We start from the raw sequence: 21,314 nt of genomic DNA on the forward strand, positions 1-21,314 counted from the left end.
AACTGACTCACAGCTACACTTGTAGCAATACAAGAGGAACACCCAAGCCTGATTAAAGAAAGAACACACCCACCAGGGCCTGTCTATATATTCTGATCCTTGTCATCAAACGCTGGTTCTCATTTTGAGTGACATGATTGAGGTATTAGCCATCACAGCAGGAAAGGGCCTCACCAGGCTGGTGAGCAGCATACAGAATAGTGCAAGAAAGACTCCAGACTTGAGATGTGGGATTTGGAATACCCACTTCATATCTTTTATTGAAATTGCTGCATATTTTATATTACACTATTTTGATTCAAAATGGAGTTTTTATAAAAAGAAACCATTGTTGAAACTGAATAAGCCAGCCAAAAGGAACAACAAAAAGTTTCAAAAAATTCTGACCAATGCATGTTCTTGTATAATGCTTTGAAACCCTAACATTGTCCATAATTTCATTTAGGAAACACCTGGAGAGGAGCAGAACTGCTAGAGAAAAACTGACTTGCATTTATTACCAGCAACATTTCAAATTAATGACCATGGCCAGGATCATAGCATACAGACTACAAATTAGGTTATCAGAAAATATTGGCCCAGATTTATTTTCTTGAAATTAATACCAGAGAGAGGCATTATGCAGACTAGGGCTCCTCTAGTCCTTGGGTTTTTCTTTATGATGACAAACTGGGTAGTGCAGACTGTATTATAGGAACTCTGCCTCTACGTTCTTGAAGAGTCTGGCTCTCTGTGCAGTTGGCCTAGTCCAGCCATAATCAAGGAAAAAAAAAATCTTTGGGTGCTTATCAGCTGCTTAGGCAAATACTGATGAAGTCAGTCATATAACCAGTACCAAAAAAAAAATAAAATACCATGCAAAGAACAGTAACCATTTCAGGCTAAAGCTATACAGAATTGTACCTTTTAGTCCACACCTCTGAACCAATGATCTGTTTAAATTAGAATGGATATTCAAATTTACAGGATAAATTAGACCAGTTCCAAAATTTACATCAAATCATCCCAACACACAAAAGTTATACTTTTCCTTGTCTCACAATGGGTGAGCCCATAGAAGAATACCCTGCCGGCAGGAAGAACAAGTTACTATTAAGCAAACCTGAGTAGTGAGGATCAATAAATACAAGGAGTTAAAACGATAGTAGTCGGATAACTTGAGTCTCAGAAGCCAGGGGCTTCATTAAGCCTTAATCTTTTCCTTTCAAAGGTTTCTCTTTTTTAAGTAAGCATTTAACATCTATGCTGAGACTTAAAAAAAAAAAAAAAGTGTCCTGGCTAGAGAGAGTCAACTAACTCAGCCAACTGGATGTCAGAAATCCAGTCATTACTGAACAGATCATTGTAAACAATCAAGAAATCTTTCTCTTCTTCCCTTTTCAATGGTTTCTTGTTAAAGGCAAAATTCAGAAAAATCTTTCAGGCTTAAGTCCTCGTATTTGGTTGGAAATGTTGTCCTGTTATATATAATCTCTCTATATATATTTGATTAGGCACAAGAAGGGTTATTAAATATTCAACAAGTCCTCATCACTATCATCATGAAACGATGCTGTATTTGTAGAGTTCTGTGCCTGACGCTGGCCTGGCTTTGCTATTGCTTTTGTTTCCTTTCCTCCGTTCAGTAAATAAGATTTGTTATCACTGCCAAAATTATGTGGCTTCTTTTGTGGGTGCTTGCTCTTGTCTAGTCCTCTTCCTGTTTGAATCTTTACATCTGGAATGGTTAACACTTCATCCTCACTGTCCAGGTCATCCACATGGAGAGAGGTAAGGGCTTCAGATGTAACAGACTTGGTAGCAATGTGACCATTCTCCTGTCCTCCTTTGGCTGTTCTTGGATTTGGTGCTGCAACTTCCTCCATAAGCCACTCTGTCTCATTCTCATTAGCTTCTTCTTCACTGCTTATCTGCAAGAAAAGAAAAGAGGAGAATGCATCTGCCACTCCAGACCGACACAGATACTGATCTCCCCAGTCATCAGACCCTGCAGCATGCAGGGCCTTGGTTTAAGGCAGCTGTGAGAGAGCAAACACTGCAAGAGCATCACTTTTCACTGTGCTGAAACAGACTTGGTTCTCTTCTTGTACATTGACATGTTACTTGGTGATTTATGGACTGCTCTTCATTTCCTCAACTCCAGTTTCCTTTCCCATTTCACAAAATAAATATATATATACACATCAGCTATGTGGCTTTCCTGATGCCACACCATATGGTTTCCATGCACTAAAGGAGTTAGGAATTGAGGGGATTATTTATTTATTAACAAAGCTTCATATTATAAAAACTTGACAAGAAACAAATTTGATTTTGTCACTGTATTACCTTTGTGTATTTGTAAGAAACACCAGATGATCTTCTGCAGCAGTTTGTTATCTTGTTTATTACAATTTCCCTAAACAAAGGAAAGAATACTACATTAGGAACACTATATCCACTTATTAGCCCTCACTTTTCTTCTGGAATTTTACCATCAACATAAAGCATGTCAGCAAATGAGCTACAAACTATCACACTGACCCTGAACCACTATATCAAAATCCAGTCTGGGATAATGTACATCTTCCCCCTTGCTACAGCTTCAGTCTGACTGTACTGAAACCCCTCTGGCCTCCACATCTAAGGGAAAAACCCCAAAAGTCATCTGGAAAGCAGAGGAACAGCAGGACTTGCACTTTTTCCCTGACACTGTTGTATGGATCTAGTCTCACCACATGAAAGTGGAGGGATATCAAATACTAACAATATTGTCATAGTGTTTTATGCTCCTTAATTAGCAGCTGCCCACAAAAGACCAACTCAGTTTTACACCCCAGCCCTCTTTACATGGGCCTTCAGACAGTAATGGAGAATTTGAAGGAACAAGCAGTTTGACAGCTGATCCTGCCAACTGAAAAACAGAACTCACATCTCTAAAAGTTTACCATTTTCTTTTCATTTCTGGCAGAAAACAGAGTCCTGACAAAGAAACTTCTAAAGCCTCTTAATAATTTCTTACCTCCTCTCTTTTTTGTAGAACAGCAAGATTATGAGACACGCAGTGAGAACAACCAGGAGGACACTAAGCACGGCACCAACAGCCTGGCTTCTCCTTGAAAGACCTTTATGTGCAAACTGCTGCTGATTGTTTCCTGGATCATTGGTTGATCTAGCAATGTAAATTGAAAAGATAAGGTCTATTGATAATTTTTTTTAAACTGGATTAGAAACAGCAGATTAAAAGAAGACATGCCACGCCATCCTGTCATTCCCATCTAACAACTGCACAAACTGAATTTAGGGGGGTTTGCCTGTGTTTTCAAGCTAGCAGCCAGAAAGGAAACACTTCCAGAAGTAGTCACTCCATTTTTCACAGTGAGGCTGCCTAACTGTCAAGAACATTGCAAGCACCTAGACACAGACACTCCCCTTTTAACACTGTCCCCTCACTAATCAGTAGATTGGCTGATCATATTTAATTGCAGAAATGCTTCATTGCTCCTTGAAGACCTGTAATGATTTTCCATTGCAGGTTAAAGAAGTGGGCAGATAGAGGGGAAGGGAAGTCTTTGTCACAGCTTTGAAGTTTTCCAGAGAGGAAGGCAAGGGGGACCAAACATCTCACCCACAAACTGTTTGCTCCTCTCAGTAACATGAAATAGCACGTTCTGTCAGCTACTTACTTTACTTAGGGAAAACAATTACATTACACTGTGCCCCTCCAGCTGTAAGTCCAGATCAGTTTGGCAAGCTTTAATTCAGTAGTCACGTGCCAAACGCTGCATCCATGATCATCAATTTATCTATAAGCCTACTTCTTTTTTAGCTTTTCCCCTTTTCCCAATAACTGTGACAAATAAATACAAAAGAGCCTTTTGCTGAGAAGTGCTGCTTTCAGGAAACAGTTATCTACTCACATTAATGGACACACAGCAGATGTGTACCAGGTAAATAAATACTGGCAATCTGCTGTCTCATGAAGGAATTCAGGGATGCCTTCCTTCGCTTCTGGATTGCAGTGGAAGAAAATGGTTGAAGACACAAACTTTGTTTTATCTTTACCACATCTGGAGTCAGATGAAAATATGACATCCAAATCATCATCTACAATGAGAAGAAAAAATAGTTTACATCCTTGAGAACAGTCTGTAAACACTAGACCCTGGAAAAAAAAGTAGCTAGCTAAAGGAAATCATTGCAGTATGAGCACAGATGAAAACAGGAGATCAAAGTCTTCCAACTTCAATTCTTTCTGTCTTCAAGTGACAAGCCCTAACCCCTATTAAAGCCATATTTGCAACTGAGCTTACACAGCAAAAAAAAAAAAAGAAAAAAAAGAAGAAATCTAAATTATGCTAGACAGACTTTGAATAGCTTTACAGAAATGGATTAGCATAGATGTTGTCAACCAAGAACCATTTTCTGCTGAAGCAATTCACAGAGTATCAAGCAATTCTCTCTGGTGAACACATACTTACCATCAACGTAGTACTTGGCATTTCTGGCAGAACCAACTCTCCGAACGCGCCGCTCATTGGTTTTCACCTGGCAGATGTTGGCTCCAAAGCATTCTGGGGAACTTGAGTTTGTTATACCAGAAAGTTGAATTTGATACACATATTTATCACCATTTGTCCGTACATCACCAGAAGCTGTGTACAGCCTGAGGAAAAAGAGGAAAAATCTATTCTTAAGTCTAAATTCACAGGTTGGGGTTATTCCCAAGACTGGCAGTAGTGGTAGATGCTATCACTGGTTGATTCCAGGGCATGCTGAGTGTGATTGAGCAACCAGAAAAGATGCAGGACTGTAGATTACTCCTTGAAGTAGAAATAAGGATTATATTTAGCATAAAGATAATCCTTTGCAAGCACAGAAAGCAGATTTTTCCAGCTATACTGCCCTCAATGTGTGAGTGAACATGTAAATACCTTCAAAGGTTTAAGACAGTATGAAGACAAAAGTGTGATTCAGTGGCTCATACACCCTACTGACTCCAGAACTGTGAGAACCACCTGGTGTGCTCTGCAGCTATGATAAATGGCACAGTTTAGCAATCTTCTCCAGAAAGGTAACTAGTTCTACCATTCTGCTGTTTTGGGGCTTGTTTGGGGTTTTTTTACTCACTTGGAATAAACATCTCCTAATGAAAAGTTTTTCCCAGTTGCAGGATTAATGACTGTTCCATTCACCACCTCTACCTCCTGCTGCTTCACAGCACAAGCTGCACGTGTGTCCCACGTGATGTAGTAAGCACAGTTTTCTTCATCAAACCTATCAAATAAAAGATAAAGCTGATGATTCCAGGAAAGAGTAACAACCTTTTTAGCACCTTGAGAAAAGGAAAAGACAACTGCAAACCCACATGTGACAACGTCCTGCCTAAGTATCACACCTAGAGTAAGCTACAATATTCAAGCAGCACTCAAAAAAAAACTACCTGAAGAATTACCTTGGATTTTTCTGCAGTTTCATGATTTTAGAAGACTTGGCTGCACCTGAACTTCCTACTGAAAATTCCAGAATTCCCACAGTGTATCAAAGGGTTTTATTGATATATTTCAGCTAGCAAACACATCAGGCTGCTTTTCTGCAGCACATTAAACCTGGCTTTTATTTAAGCAGGACAACAGGTAAAGCTAATGCCCTGGTTCTGGCCACGAAGCAAAAGTCCTCAAGTTTTCTTAGTATTTGTGATCATGCATATATACATTATTTGAGAGAGCTTCTGGTTAAATACACTGTATTGAGGCAAAAATAATCTATCTATTAGCTCAATCACTTACCTACAGAAAATGTTCTATAATAAATAAATTTTGGACAGAGGTTAGAGTGGTTGTACAATGACACTGGCTACTGACACTGAAAACAACAGCATCCGAGCCATTGTCAGATCTAATTCAGAAGCAGAATGCTTAAATTTTTTCCCAGAAATTTTAGGATAAATAAAAAATATTATGTTTATGAAAAGGAACAATTGCACAAACTCCAGAAGACCCTATGCCTTGCAAGTAAAGACCATAGATTATTTTTGAGACTGTCCAACAGAGCAGAAAGTTCCTGTCTTGAGATTTAAGGGTTTACTAGAGAGGTACAAATCAGCCATGAAGGTACGTAAATTTATTACTCACCTCTGCAGCATGGGCATGCCAACTGTTTTTGCACATTTCAGTTCTATAATTGTTGTTACTTTCTTATTTTTCCTACATTCTTGCCCACTGGAATAACTAATATACACTGTATCACCTAGAAGAAAAAAAGGTGACAAAAAGTTTTTGTAAGCAGCAGTCAGAAATTTCCTTTGCTCCTCTGCCCTCTCACAACTACAGAATCACAGATTCGCTGAGGGTGGAAGGGATCCCTGGAGGTCATCTGGTCCAAACCCCCTGCTCAAGTGGGGAGACCTGGGGCCAGCTGTCCAGGACTATGTCCAGACAGCCTTTGATTATCTCCAAGGTAGCAAACTCCCCAACCTCCTTAGACAGCCTGTGTCAGTGCTTGGGTAACCTCACTGTAATAAGAGGGTTTCTTGATATTCAGATAGATAACTCATTTCTTAAAGCATTAATGACAACACTGTTAAATTACTTCAATGTTTTCTCATGCCTTAAACATCACATTTGGTTTCCATTTTTAAACAGAAGATTCACTGATAAAATATTTCAAAATAAAAGCTTCACCATAATTTAAAAACTACTGCAGCCAGGCTGTAAGATTTAAACCTTTAACCTCTAGCTCTCCACAGGAAGAAAAAGTAACCCTACCTGTCACATTCAGCTTCTGTGTATGAACAAGTCCAAGAACTTGGACATCTCCATTGTAGCTTTTCCTGCAAATACTGGCTCTTTCAGTACATCCCGTGGGTCCCTCATGTACCCTCTGACAGAGGTTCACATAGTACCTATACAGAACACGGAAGACAAAACTTCTTTAAAATTCTTTTAGGCTAAACTGAAGAAGTGATACACAAACTTTAGAATCTTTGTGGGAAGCTAGACAGGTTGCAACAAACTAAATCCCAAATTAGCTGACAGACTAAAACATGTATTAAGGTTTGGCAGATTACTTCTAACTATCATTTTCAAGTAAAAGACTGTGCAAAAAATAAAACTGCTCATTAACAGTGACTAATCTGGTAAATTTTGACCTAGGTCCAGACTAGAAATTGGAAGAGAGTCAAGAAATATCCTGAAGTTTTTTCATTTATAAAAGTTATAGTACTACCCTAAAATCAGCATCTCCTCAGAGTTATACCAGCTCAGATATGTTAGAGCAGAGAACTGCTGGCAAGGTGGTGAATGAAGCATTTTGCTACCTCACAGTTTATCATAAGCTTCGAATTAGATGCTGTCATCCTTGCCAGTTCGTTTCTATTTCCTAGCTGGAGGAGGGAGGCTGGAGAGATTGATGACTTCCTCACATCCATATTTTCCACTATGCTAATACATTGAGGAATATGGGTGAAAAGTCCCAGTAAAACATCACAAAATAAGTTGAACATTTGAGTCAAAAGAAAGCAACTAAGTAATTAAGATTTTTCTTCAACAAGTTTAAGAATCAAAAAAATAGCATTTCAGCAACAAAATTACATTTTAAAGATAGCAGTTTAAATATAAAGTTTTTTAATAGCTTTTAGTTTAGATGTATTCATTCTTTAAAAAGGGTTACCAATAGAGGAAAAGGGTGAGAATGAAGAATGTGATTACTCAGTCCCTTCAGATAAAATGGGCTTCTTTCTCAGTTTTTTTCATTTATATGAAGTGTTAAGTACTGACTGTTTTAAGACACTGAGCAGGAACTAAATAGAAATTCTATGCCACATTGCAACTTTACTGATAAGCAAGCTGCTCCCTGTGAGTTGCTCAATACTCACGAGTTCCCATTGTGGAAAAAGATCCATGATCCTGTCAGGGAAGAGAGCATTCTCAAGTCATATGTTCTGTGTTTTTGGACAAACTTGCACTCCATTTTCTTGGGAGGACAAACAGCTTGAGTCTTCCATTCAAATGTCACAGCACAACCAAGAGTCTCACTGAGAAGGTATGGGCTCCCAACACCAGCATTTTCATCACATGTAAAGATAATGGTAGATTCCCTTTTTGCAGTTGCTATAAGCAGAATGGTTGGAAAAAAAGAAAAAGTGTATTTTACAGGAGGCTTGCAGGCATATATGGATTTTAGTGCAGATAAATCTCTGTGTTAGCTAACATCCTTGTACATAAAGTATAGAAAGTACTTACTGCTACTACAGAATCCCCACTTTTCATCTCCCTGGTAGTTTTCAGTTGTAGCACACCATGGCTTATTCCTCCCTTCTGTAATACATTCCTCATAGGTCTTCCCTTTGTACTTGAAGGGGAACACACAGAGCTCTCCCTTGTCAGTCACTGAGAAGGAAAGGTATAATCTCATAACTACACTCAGTAGAATACAGGCATATCTGTATTCAGAACCTTATTCAAAGCCTGTACTTCAATGCTAAAGAAAGGTCAGTGGCAGACAACAGAAATACTGAAACACTGAATTTAAACCCGATTAGAAAACCAGACGTAGCATACAACTAGCAACAATCATCCCTACAGAAAAGTTGCACAGTCTCTTCCAGGGAGATACACGTTGATGTTGCAGATTAATATGATGCTTGTGATTTAGCAAAACGGCATGTTTCTATTGCTGTATGTAAAATCTAGGTTGCTTCCTCCTGTCACAACAAAACCTCCTGTTTTAAGGGAAAAATATTTTCAACATAAAGAATGGGCCTGCTTGGATCTCACCTGGAGGGCACCGATCACCTCCTGTGTACTGCAAGATGACTGTCTCATCCTGGTGGCTATAGTCCATTCTCATTTCCTTTATGTTTCCAAAGGATGACACACCATTTTTAGATGTCAGACACACTGCCCCATCTCTGCATTTTCCCTGGGGCAAGCCCACGCTGCACACACCAATGTGGTAATTGTTGGAGCCAGAAAATACCTGTGTAGACAATCAGAAGCATCACAGCAAGTCTAGAATCAGTACTTAGAAAATCACAAGTGCTTTATAAAACCAAGCCTCAGGCAGCATTTGCATACTGCAGAAAGAAGAGAGAACTAATTTTTCAAGTCTGGCCTTCCTTAATATGACAAAGCTGCAGATAAAGCACAAAGGATCACAGATAAAATATGTTCACCAGACCTGCTTTCTCATTCAAGATTCTGTCAAAGGTGAAGATTTCTCATTCCTTTACCCATCACTGTGTCCATTAACTTCACTCTCAAAAACATTAAAATGTTATACTCTCTAACATTATTCCCTCTGTCAGAAGCCAAACAGGTATCAATACTGACCACAGCACATTTCAGCTTTTTCTCACACAGAATGCTTAAAAGAAATCCTTCCTGCAGTTTTAAAATGTTGATAGCAATAGGTTATTATAAATAAGAAAAATAAATAAATGTCACACCACAAGAAGGCATTACCTCAAATGATCTTCCAGAAAGGCTGGTCAGGTTAAATGTATAGTGTAGCTGTTCATCAATCACAGAGCAGCCCAAAGTTTTCACTTTATCAGGACACACAAGTGGAGTTTCCCACTCAAACACAAATGTGCAGTCAACTTTCCTTATCATCTTTGGCTTACCCTGTTACCAAAGAACACAGGAAGACACATTTAATTTTTGGAGAGTTTGCTGTTGTCTTTGCACTTTCCCAATTCCCCAGTAGTTAATCCCAGTGCCTCTTTACAGTTTGTTGAAGCATTAAAAAAATTCAAGAAGCGTTAGATTCACATCACCATGCAAGCTCAATTTAGTGTCCAGGTGTTGACACAAAGTAAAAACACAAGTAACTAATTGCAAATTTTTAAAGTTGTGTGTGATTATAGAAAATGTTACAGCATAGGGGGAATACTTCAGAGTAATACCTGTAAGGTTACACTGATTCTTGTGTTAGCTTGAGGTACAAGTACAAACTTTAGGATCTAAATGAGGTGCAATACAGCATTAAGTTTAGTGCCAGCTATAAGTTATCATTACATTACTTCTGTGCAATCTAATGCTTGAAATCATCACTATCTGTTACTCTCAAGCTTAAAGTTCATGCCCTCAATAAAATTTTAGCCAGTCAAGAAAATAAATATTATACTTCTTGATGTGAGTCCATCCATACATTAGAGAAACAAACCCTTGACTTAGTTTTAAACAAAGCTAACACTGGTTACTACCCACTTTTCATTACATTCCAATATCAACCTAAGTTGGATAGATGTCTTACCAGACCAGTTCCTTGGCCACAGTGAAATACAATAATAGAAGTATAGTTCAATCCATTGTTTATATGACAAGGAGTAGTGCTGTTGTAAGTGATGTAAACTTCATTTGCTGCCTTATTGAACTGGGGAGGTTCAGTAACACGACCAATATCCTACACAAGTAAAAATATGTATTAATAGAATTACAGGACACATCCAGATTCCAGATCAGCCCAGAGATTCAGATCCATTCAGATTCATCTATTTGGTTTACACAGGAGCACAACTACTACACTTGCAAAAACTTGCAATCTATACTCAAAGAACAGCCATGACATTTCAACCCTAACAAAACATAAGTTGAGCAACTCAAAACTTTTGTCACTGAGCTAGACAAAAGCCAAGAAGTTTCCGCCTCTTAGAGGTAGATTCTTCTTTACATCAATGTGCCAAATTACCACCACATCACTTAAAAATAGCATTAACAATGTCATAAGGTCCCTACATGACTATGGAAATTTGTCAAAAACAATCACAGCTTTTTTTGCATCTATCTTCAAGAGCTTGCAAACAAGTCCTCAAAAGAAAAAAAACCTAGATCTCTCAAGGTAATGATACAGACAAGTTAGTCAATCCTCTGTAACAGGCTTGCTACTTATGTAGCTGTCAAGTTCTTACATGAAAGATCTAAATGCATTTTGAAGCACACTAGCATCTAGACTGCTTCCAATTGCAACAGGCTATCACAAGATCAATTGAGCCACAGGATGGCTAAGACATTGTGCTTCCCAGTGTCCACATTTGGCACACAGCACTTGGGTACATAAATTCTTTTCCACTACACGAAAAAAAAAAAATCTCTGTAGCAATTTTTAGATTTATCCCTGTATTTAATCTTCTGACATCCAAAAAAGACCACTGGGGTTCAGTATAGGAAAATACTTCTTCACAGGGAAAAGCAATAAAAGGGAACTTTGCAGAGGAGGTTTTGATTCTGCATTCCATTTCTTTAATCCACTGTCAAGCCTCTGGTTCAAATCAGGTCTCTAGGCAGGGATGCTATATTAAACTATTAAGGAAATGCACGTTTCAGTGATTCTTGGCATAGTACTTACTATTGGTGATGCATTAACAAGAACCATGCAAACAGCTGATCCAGGTGGGCAATTGACATCTTTGATAGGATTGAGAGGCTCACAAATGTTGATGTAGAAGTCTGGAGAAACATCTGTAAGATCTTCATCCACAAATGCCTCATAATAGCCAGTGCGATGGATCAGAGGAGACAGGTCAATAATGGAACTGCCATTCATCACTGAGCACTTCACCTACAAGAAAATACATTTATTTATCTTATTCTTTTATTACTTGCTGTGATTAATTGAAAAACATCTTATCCTTCTTGGGGCCAGAAGCATGGCTACGTTTAAAAGTTTCAAACGTAAGTAAAGAAGCATTCATTATAATTTTTGCTCATCTATCGATACTAAGCACCATATGAAAAACCTTGATCATTTAAACATCCTTATGGAATGAAGTCCCTATCAGAACAACACCAAAACAAAGCTCTGGCGCACATACACCAGCATCCATAGTCACTACGACTTCACCACATCAGGCCCCATGCCTTCCTCTCCTCATCCACACCACCTCCAACAAACAAGCCTGGTTATAACATTATAACAATGTAAAGTCAGTGTATTGCAAGTTGATGGCTTGAGTCTTAACATGCATAAACCTACTGAGAGTCTATGAGGAATTTGAGAAATCTATTCTTCTTTAGATGCTGGAAAAGAAGCAACTAATACAATTACCATTAAATTTCAGGACAAATAATCATAGTCACTACCTAGATATCATCACACTGAAATAGCTTGGGTCACTGTGAAAAAAGGGATCGGAATGTCACTACAGATCACCAAATGGAATTAACAGGCTAGAAAACATTGGGGTTGGGTATTTTTGATTTGTATTGCAGCATGGTACGTACTACTGAAGGGAAACCAGAACTGTGTGTAGCTGAAGGAGAGAATGTGACAGTTCCTGTTGGTGAAAGAAAAATTGGAATATCTTTTTTCTAAATGGAAGTGAGAGCTATTGTAGTATTGTAGAAACAGTGACAGGGAGGAAAAACAACTTGTTGCAGAGAATGATGGTCACACTAGAGGTAATCAAAGCAGCAAAAAGAATTATTAGGCAGATTCGCAAAAGAAAATATCAGGTATTAAGAAAAGATCTAAACTCCTCCAATAGTTTGTTTGGCCTTCTATTCCTAGGGATGCCTTTACTCCACGCACCCACCCTCTACTGGTCATTTTTAAATAGCTAAAATTAACTAAAGATGACCTCAAAGCATTGTCTGGAACACCAGTTCAACTAAACCGACCAGATTATGCTGTTACAGCACGTGCTGGACATCAGAAGCCAACTCTAAATTCACTCTGTCAAGGTTTATTGGGTTTTGCACCAAGCAAACTGATCATGCACTTGCCTGGCCTCTAGTCACCTGCCCAGAAACAAAGACCATCCCCATGCACAGAGATGTTATCCTTCCTCCAGTCAACCTCAGCTCTGCTGGCCTGCTGCACTGGAGGATCTTCCCCACTGCTTCCCAACACGACACCCTATGGCTTTGATTTGAACTGTGCAGAAAAGCAGCTAAGGAGGTTCCACAAAGGGGTTATTCTCAAGTGTTAGAAGTTTTAACTTGGCTCAACACACTCAGAAGGAGTTTTTCAAGTATTGCTCACCCCTGTTTAAATGTTAGTAAGGAAAGCATTCAAGAACTCCTACATGAACTTGGGTTCTGTACTACAGGAAGAAATCTTTCCCTCAAGGAATTTAAAATATACTGCTATTATATCTAACCCCCCTCAGAAATTTTAAGTCCCATGAGCATTTTCTGCAAAAGTGATTCTCACCTCTTCTTCACAAGCCAAGGAAGTATGCCAAGAGAAGTAACTAGTGCATGTCTGCTCATCAAAGGACACAAAAACAGGCCGGCTCTCATCTCCAGCATCAGACTTGCATACAAAGCTAAAATAGCTTTTATGCTTCAGTGCAGGGTCTGCAGGGCAAGGATCTCCATCTTCATAGACAAGCTTTAACACCTGATCTTCATAACTTAAAGTTTTACTCTGTTTTCCAGCATTAACTGGTTTTTGGCCACTTGTGATGCAGACGGCTAAAATGGAAAAAAGAAAAATTAAGAAAACAGATCAAGCCTGATGCAACTGCCTTCAAAAATTGCACCACACAACATAAACAGAAGGAACATTAAGACTGTATCATCACTTTAATTTTTCTAATAAAGAATGGCTTTGCCACAGAATCCAGAATCCAGCTGCAATTAAACTGAGCTGAACTGCACTGATACAAAGACCAAATATTTCCTTTATTCATCAACCAGCTGAATGTATTGCATCTATACATGCTTAAGCAGCTATAGAGCAGTGTTTGGTTATCACATCTCCGAAAACCAAGCAATTAATTCAAAATGTCAGACAGATATATATAATTTTATTAAGATGCCTTTTAAAAACCAAATCAATCCAATATTTTCTTTTAACTTCACAAAAATAATTTTCTCAACAAGCAATACTCCTATTTTAGCATTTAAGATGCTTAAGTATTTTTTCTTATTCAATTTGACAGAAGAGCTAGTAATTCAACCTGCAATTAAGCAGCTATAAAACTAGTTAATTAAGCAGAAATTTAACTTCCACTGATGTTTCAGAAGCAACAAGAACAAAACAAAGCTAGAAAGAGGATGGGCAAAGTTTTGAAGTACAGACACAAAGCCCAGTGTGGACATATTACAGCAATGCATCACTATAAAGTTCACTTTAGCTAGAAGATTGTAATGTTTCCATTTTCACAGCATTAAAGACATGCAGTACAAGCAACTATATTCCTGCCTTCATGTCCATTCATTAGGAAATAAAGGGACTGGGACTTGAAGTGAGCCCATGTGAATGGTGTTGGGTAAAAATATATGGCCTCATTTCCTAAAACAGTTTTATGTTCCTGGTCAGTACAGCCACAAGCTGCTCCCTTCACTCCTTCTGCATTTGCAGTAAAATCACATTTTGCAGTAAACTTGAGCATAAGCATTTCTTTGTTACCCTATAGTCAATGATTACAGTACCAGAGAGGATAAGTTGCTTACCAGCTCCATTAGCACATGAACTTTTAACTTCAGCACAAACATTCAACTCAATTATTCTGTTGTGGGAATCACTGATGGTATAGCCAGACTCTCGCTTTAAAGGTGTCAGATCAAAGAGGTGGCCTATAGGGAGATCAGGGAACAATTTAATCTCTTATTCAGATTAAAAATCAAGATATTTCTTTGTATTATAAGCTTTCAGTAACTTAAAGTCAGAAGGTTAACTAACCAGACCCTACTTGTCTGCTAGCTTAGAAAGGCAAACAATTACTTATTCACACTAATAGAGGAAAAACTAGTGCTTCAACTATCAGCTATTTATGTTCCAAGTGACATTGCAGTACAAGAGATTTCTACCATCAGTAAGCTTGTTGATCACTATCCAGAGGATGTGTCATACTGCTCTTTACTAACAGAAGTCCCTAAAGAACACAAATACAGCAGTGCTGCTTCCAGCAGCCTCTTCCACATAGAAAATCCTGAGGCCTCCCCCTTACCTGTGGCAGGATTGGTTACCCGACAGTCATTTTGCACACTGCTTTTAAGAGGACATGCAGCAGCGGTGAACCATAAGAAGGTATATTCACAATCTTCAATGGCAGTTATAAGTTCTGGCTTTGATTCCTAAACACAAAACAGTGGAGAAAGCAACTATAAAGTGATAGTGTAAGATTCATGCCAATGGGTTTATCCCTGCAGCCTGTAGCTGAGCTCAGTTCAAAGACCAGTCCTAAAACCTGACAGATCATCATAGTCCAGTGAATTAATCCAAGAACAGAGTATTTAACTGTGATTATGTCAAATACACAATAGTACAGAATCATTATCAGGAGAAATAAAATTAATGAGAGGAGAGCTAAAGGTAGCCTAGGGCAATAGAAAATCCAAAAGGCAATTCAAACCTCACCAAATAGAAGACTACTTAATGGTAAGGCATAGAGATGCACAAGAGTTAAGAGTTACACAGTCAACAGCATTATTTACTACTTGAAGCACTTCCCAACCTGCACTACATTCATCTTCAAGATGTAAGCAGATGATCTGAAGCTATTACAGATGATAAAATTTGTGCTAACAGAGTATACAACATGATCTCTCAATCGCTCAGCATCTAAAATCCAAGTACTAGAAGTCCTTCTGCTTGCATGAACACCTAAAATCCCAGCAGAAGGAACCAAAGGAACCCACTTACAATTCTGTTTTCATCACACTTGAGTCGCAATATTGTTGTTTTGCTCCGCATTTGATCTGGACACAGATCTCCATTAACATATTTCAGGATAAAAGTGACATTTTCCCAACGAGGACCATCAGCCACTTCCCCAAGACTGGTACATTTTGTACCCTCAATGAGGGAGGCAGCAGCATCAGAAGGGCAGGAACCTATACATATAAACAAAAATTGCATTATTACTTCAAATGTTAGTAAGGTGTACTTGCCTGGAATAAAAGTCCACTACTCTACTTTCAGGTATATCATGGCTGATCTGTCTCCAAGGCATTGTCCCAGCCATACTCATTGGGGTGCATTTTCCCCAAAAATTGCAACTAGCAGCAATTGTCTCACTTCACTTAAAATCATGCAAAAAGTAGTAGCAGCTACCACAGGGGAAGTAGACTACTACAGAGTGGAAGGCTACGGTCTGGCCTTGCACTGCACGAAATGTAGAGTCAGTCAGAAGATGCCATATGGAAATTCTGAAATGATTATTTTAATTTTTAAGAGCTATAGCAAACTTTGGATAAGGACTGAAGAGCTAGAGTACCAAAGCTATCAAGAGAAGAGCTGCTAGTGAATCTCACCCACTAAGCAGATGGAAATCAGGCTCACAATCTACCTTTCCCTCTGGTGCTAAAACCACACCACATACTGTCTCCACAAGCTTTGCTTTTAGATTTATTTTGCTGAGAACAGCCACTAGCAGTACTGTCCTGCCACTTGCCTTCCCCAGCTACAGGAAGAATATCTCTGTATTTTGCACTTACGTGTAGCACTGTATGGTACCAAGGGCCTGCAGACATTAATGTAGTATTTCTGGGTAGTAGCAGATACAGCAATGGCCTCCCAGTTCTCCCTGTGTCGTGTCAGGGACGAAAAGTCATAGAAATTTCCTTCAGCATCCCTGTACAAAGGATTAAAGGCATGTAAAATAATTAAGCACTTTAAAGTTGCAATTCTTAAGTTACTACAGCAATTTCAACCTGATAACTCTAAGCAGACTGTTCACTGGAAAAGAAGTCTGCATCAGACGCAGTGCCCCCCAGAAACTTCAAATTCAGTAGAGGGATAACATCACTGCACCAGCTACTCCCACAGAAACTGTCCACATGCACACAGCTCTCAGCTAATGCAAGAGTAATTCCAGCTTTTAATTCAAGCATGTTGGCTTTCAGTGCATGGCAAGCATGCACACAGTTACAGTGTATATGTATTTAACACACACTTAAAATCCACTGGTTTACCTTCGGGTAGAGACCTATAAAGAGGCCAGATGTCCAAATATTAGCCACATCTGACCCCACATCCAACCCTAATGAGCTAATACTTGGCTGTGACAGAAATAAATTACATTTTTCCTGAAGCACTGTTTGGTGGAAGTTCCAAACAGGCAGTTGTAGTCTTATTTAAATTAGCTACTGTTAAATAACAACTTGACACTTGCAACCACCTAACATACTCAGATTCAACCATCAATAAATACATACCAAACAGTTCCCTTTTATTATTCCACAGAAGAATCTCAAAGTTGGTTTTTTCCCAATGAAATTAGTTTTCAGAAGAACAAATTGCAAAAGTTATTTAAAATATTATGCACTGGCATTGAATGCTACATTTGCTGGTCAAAACCCAATAGCTAAAGGGGCATAAAGGGACAGTGTTGCACTGCATTGCAAGAAGGCTGTATTTGTCTCTCTCAACATACAGCTCCGTTTTAATTTTGTGGAAACAACTTACTTGTAGGAGCACTCAGTAGATTTAACAGGTGGGCAAGCATGCTGAGTATGCCATTCAAACATGTAGGTGCAGTCTGGAGTTTCCTTCAAAAATATAGGCTGAAAGAACACAATACAAAATTAATTTGCTTTCTCATTTAGACACATGAAACAATGAAATGCCTCAGTCATGCTTCAGCAAGAACACGCATATTATCTTAGAGCCACACTATGCCTCTGACCAGCTAAGCATGGCTTCTCCCAAACCTGAGTTTATCCACATGCACACTTCTGATAAAAGGGCAGCCATTAGGAATTGCTGCCTCCCCCCAAGAAATAAGAAGAGCAAGAGTAATTCTAGACAGAATTGTTTTACAACAGCAAGGGAAGCACAAATCAGATACCAAAAGCATGTAACCAACTTATTTTTAACCAGTCTGGCCACATAATACCTGCTTTCCTGCACATTCAACCTTCTACCTTTTATTTCTTACAAAAAAAAACAACTGTTATTTATGGAAGAACATCCCTTCCCAACTTCTCCAAGAGCTCTAGTAATGACAGACATCCCTTAAAGGAACAATATGCACTGATCTTCCTAGGCAATGATAAAGGTACCATCCATAAACAGGAGATTCAAAACATTCTTCATCTTTTTGTCCCCTCACAGTACCTTTGAATCACTTGTCTATTCTGTAAATGATTAGGCACATTCATGTTATTCACCCTAACCTTCCACACTTTAAAAAGGAGAGAAACTCTGGAAGACAGTATGTACAGGTAGCATGTTTTGAAACAAACCTCAGATGTAGTCTTGTCACAATAGAATAATATAGCAGTTGATCGTTCATATATTTTATGACATTTTTCTCCACTGGTGTAATTAAGCATTATTAGACCATTTTTGAAAGTCAGTTTGTCTGTACGCAAGCCTAGAAGCAAAGAGTTGAGAAAAGTCAACAGCTACAGTAAACACACAACTGCAGTAATGTCTCTGACAACAGGGTCACATAAACAGCAATAAAATGCACAATTAAAGAATAGATAGACAGACCTCAGCCTTCCTCTAAAACTTGCAATCCAGTTATTGTGGGACTAGTACTACAGCACAGTAAAGCTGAACTCATTCATAACTGAGTGTCAAGGTAACTACACGTATGCCATTCTATCTGCACATTGAGCCAAAGCAGTGAGGTGTTTTATCTCATTAGATGTACTAGATTAGCAAGAACCCTTCTTCTATTACACCCTGGTTAATTTTCCCATTCCCTAGGTTCATTTAAGTAAGTGCTGTACCTGCTACTTTTTTGAAGTTAGGGTCCATCTTCTTTACTTGACAGGATGCAACACCGTGATGCTCTGCAGAGCAAGGCTCTGTTATTTCTCCACAAACTCTGAAGTAGTAGTCATACTCATCTGTACTCACTTTGATGTCCTTATTGGAAAGTGGCTTCAGGTCAAAAACGTGACCGTACCTTGGATCTTTCACTTGGCAATCTTTTCCTTTAAAGAGAAGTTAGCAATTTAAATTACAACTTAAGATCTATTAGCCTTCCCAAATACACTGGGGACAATTAAGGCTTACTGGACAAATAAGGCCACAAAAATGAGTAGCTACTTTAAGGCAGTGACACTGAAGAACCATCTTAGTATAAACAGCACATTTCTTTTACAACTGCCACTAAAGCAAGATGCAAAAGCCACATTGTAGTTCAAAAACTGCCTCAGAGTGGTCTCAAGTTCTTCTTTCAGCTGTGCTGAAGGTTAAGTACAAAATCAGAGACACTAAGTCCAGAACTTGCTTAATCATCTGGAAAGAACAGCAAGGTCACAAGATCAAAGCAAGAGGTGTCCTAGATGTCAGTCTTGTATCTTCTTTTAACAGCTCTGAAGTTTGATGAGTTGAGAAAATAATTGGTCATAGGAAATATTTATTCCAGCTTACAAATCTACAAAGATGCATATAAAAGAAGGTTTAGGAAAATTCTAGTTTCCTGAGTGTCATTAGCTGCTACATGTCAGCGACTTTGCTGTTGCTCAAGTCCTCAGTTTTTAAAGTGACCCTTTGCTCAATATTCTGAAGCTTTTAAAAAAATCATCAGATTGCATCACATAAACATTATGCTCTTCTCAATCATACATGTTGGTACCCAGCTAAAGACATCAGCTTTCCTTCTTCAGAACCACAATTCAGTCACCAGTGCCCTGCACAGTAATTATGTGCTACAGAGCAGCAGTTTGTGAACATTCCTCATGCCATGTCAGTTCATCAGCAGTTTCAATAAAGGCTAGGACTGTTGTGACAGGACCCTTACAGGAAGTCCAAGAATAAGGAATTATCTACAAGCGGCAAAACAAAGCCTGCAAAGGCAGAGAAGACGTCTATACATTCCATCTAAGAGACAATCAAGTACCAGAACCAGAACTTGCGATTTCTTGTTGCACATCCTGGAGTCAAATACAAACTGAGACTCCCCCACTGGCCTCTCACCCATTGTCTAACAAGGGTCAAGTTTAATCTTGCTTCCAGTCTTTGGTGAGGAACAGGGAATGACTTGCCAGGCACAAAATTAACTCTGTTCTCATGAAAACTGAGGTTTTATTATTTACTAGCAAGTCTGTCTGTGATTTAACAAGAGAGTAATAATGCTGTTTTGATAAAGTACTGTATTACATCTTCTTTCTCTAGATAGGCAAGTACATTTGCCTCTCATCCTAACTTGTACTTTTGACATTAGACAGGATTTGTAGTTAGCTTAAAGCTCAGAATAGACATTCCTCCACAAGCCAACGCTTTTTACACAAAGATTCACAGGGCAAGAACCCAACATAGTTTCATTCAAGTATTTATTACTTGTGCAGTTCGACTGATACTTTAAATCTCAAATAACTACTTACCTTCTGCTTTGTGAACAGGACATGCCGCCAAAGTCCTCCAAACAAAGACAAACTCACAGTCATTCTCTTGCTCCAACACTGGTGATCCCTACAGAAAAGAGCCATATGAAGGAGGCTTACTAACAATTACACTGCAAGTCTCAAAACATACGCACATGGCTTTTTTTTTTTTACTGCAGTTTCACAGTTTAAAGTCTTCACTATCAAACTGCAGTATTGATGTTCAGCAAAGAGCTGCTTTTGGTGGCTCACAGGAGGAAAAAGGATTCCACAATAGTTCACAATTGTGTTCTATAGGTTCAGCAAAACAGACAGCTTTTTCAAGAAGAGCCAAGGAAAAGCCCAATATGTAAGATTTTACTTTTTAGAATCAGTCTCTCCATGTTAAGAGGAATAAACATGGTTTATTTTGGTAAAAGCACTAAAATCCTCATTAGTAGCAAGTAGAAGAGAAAATTACCGTTGTTTGGTCACACTGGAAGATGATACGTGTGGAGTAACGCTGATTATCTTTGCACGTGTCACCATTCAAGTAGATAATGCTCAATGACCCATCAGTAGCAGCCTGGGGGTTTATCTGAATGACTCCCAAATTCTTGCTTTTATCAGTGTATTTCACACAAGATCCTATGGCACCACCTACAAGACAAGAACTGGTGTTTAGTTCAAAGCTTTAACAACGAGTGCTAAATTGATTGTAAAATAATATAACAGGGTAGCTTTAAGAGAGCTTTGAAGTAAACTGTCTCAAACTCCTGAAGCAGAACACAGCACACACATATTCATCAACACAGTTAGAAACACAGTGTACCTAAAGCCTTTGAGGAATGTACCAAGATACTCCTGCATACTCAAATCTTTCAAACTGCACTAATTTATCTGATTCCACAGACTTGTAAAAGACTACAGTACCGTTAAATACATTAAAATGGGGAGAAATGGAGTAAGACAGGGGTTAAGTTTCTCATTTTGGCTTCATTCAGTTAGGAGGTTTCAACAACATTTGACTTCCTCTACTAGTTTCAGCTTCATTTTCTTCACAATGGTGAATATGGGGCTGTGTTTTGGATTTGTGCTGAACACAGGGTTGATAATATAGAG

The 21,314-nt window shown here is 38.7% G+C and overlaps 1 protein-coding gene across 1 annotated transcript in view; it reads right to left on the bottom strand.

Moving 5' to 3' along the window:
- Positions 1-220: 220 nt before the first annotated feature.
- Positions 221-21,314, bottom strand: part of IGF2R (insulin like growth factor 2 receptor) — a 56,290-nt gene continuing 35,196 nt past the window's right edge. The window contains exons 25-48 of the mRNA XM_064708115.1: positions 20,674-20,852; positions 20,214-20,301; positions 18,612-18,818; positions 18,117-18,247; positions 17,338-17,435; positions 16,368-16,504; positions 15,574-15,764; positions 14,879-15,005; positions 14,382-14,504; positions 13,135-13,397; positions 11,329-11,541; positions 10,237-10,386; positions 9,444-9,605; positions 8,757-8,958; positions 8,223-8,369; positions 7,856-8,090; positions 6,747-6,883; positions 6,114-6,228; positions 5,110-5,256; positions 4,461-4,645; positions 3,900-4,086; positions 3,002-3,151; positions 2,329-2,398; positions 221-1,910 (exon numbers count right to left, since the gene is read on the bottom strand). Of these exons, the coding sequence (XP_064564185.1) occupies positions 1,509-1,910; positions 2,329-2,398; positions 3,002-3,151; positions 3,900-4,086; positions 4,461-4,645; positions 5,110-5,256; positions 6,114-6,228; positions 6,747-6,883; positions 7,856-8,090; positions 8,223-8,369; positions 8,757-8,958; positions 9,444-9,605; positions 10,237-10,386; positions 11,329-11,541; positions 13,135-13,397; positions 14,382-14,504; positions 14,879-15,005; positions 15,574-15,764; positions 16,368-16,504; positions 17,338-17,435; positions 18,117-18,247; positions 18,612-18,818; positions 20,214-20,301; positions 20,674-20,852 (4,046 nt within the window). The 3' untranslated portion in view covers positions 221-1,508. The remainder of the gene's footprint in view (positions 1,911-2,328; positions 2,399-3,001; positions 3,152-3,899; positions 4,087-4,460; positions 4,646-5,109; positions 5,257-6,113; positions 6,229-6,746; positions 6,884-7,855; positions 8,091-8,222; positions 8,370-8,756; positions 8,959-9,443; positions 9,606-10,236; positions 10,387-11,328; positions 11,542-13,134; positions 13,398-14,381; positions 14,505-14,878; positions 15,006-15,573; positions 15,765-16,367; positions 16,505-17,337; positions 17,436-18,116; positions 18,248-18,611; positions 18,819-20,213; positions 20,302-20,673; positions 20,853-21,314) is intronic.

The sequence above is a fragment of the Zonotrichia leucophrys genome, chromosome 3 (genome assembly GCF_028769735.1).
Source record: "Zonotrichia leucophrys gambelii isolate GWCS_2022_RI chromosome 3, RI_Zleu_2.0, whole genome shotgun sequence".
Taxonomy (NCBI): domain Eukaryota; kingdom Metazoa; phylum Chordata; class Aves; order Passeriformes; family Passerellidae; genus Zonotrichia; species Zonotrichia leucophrys.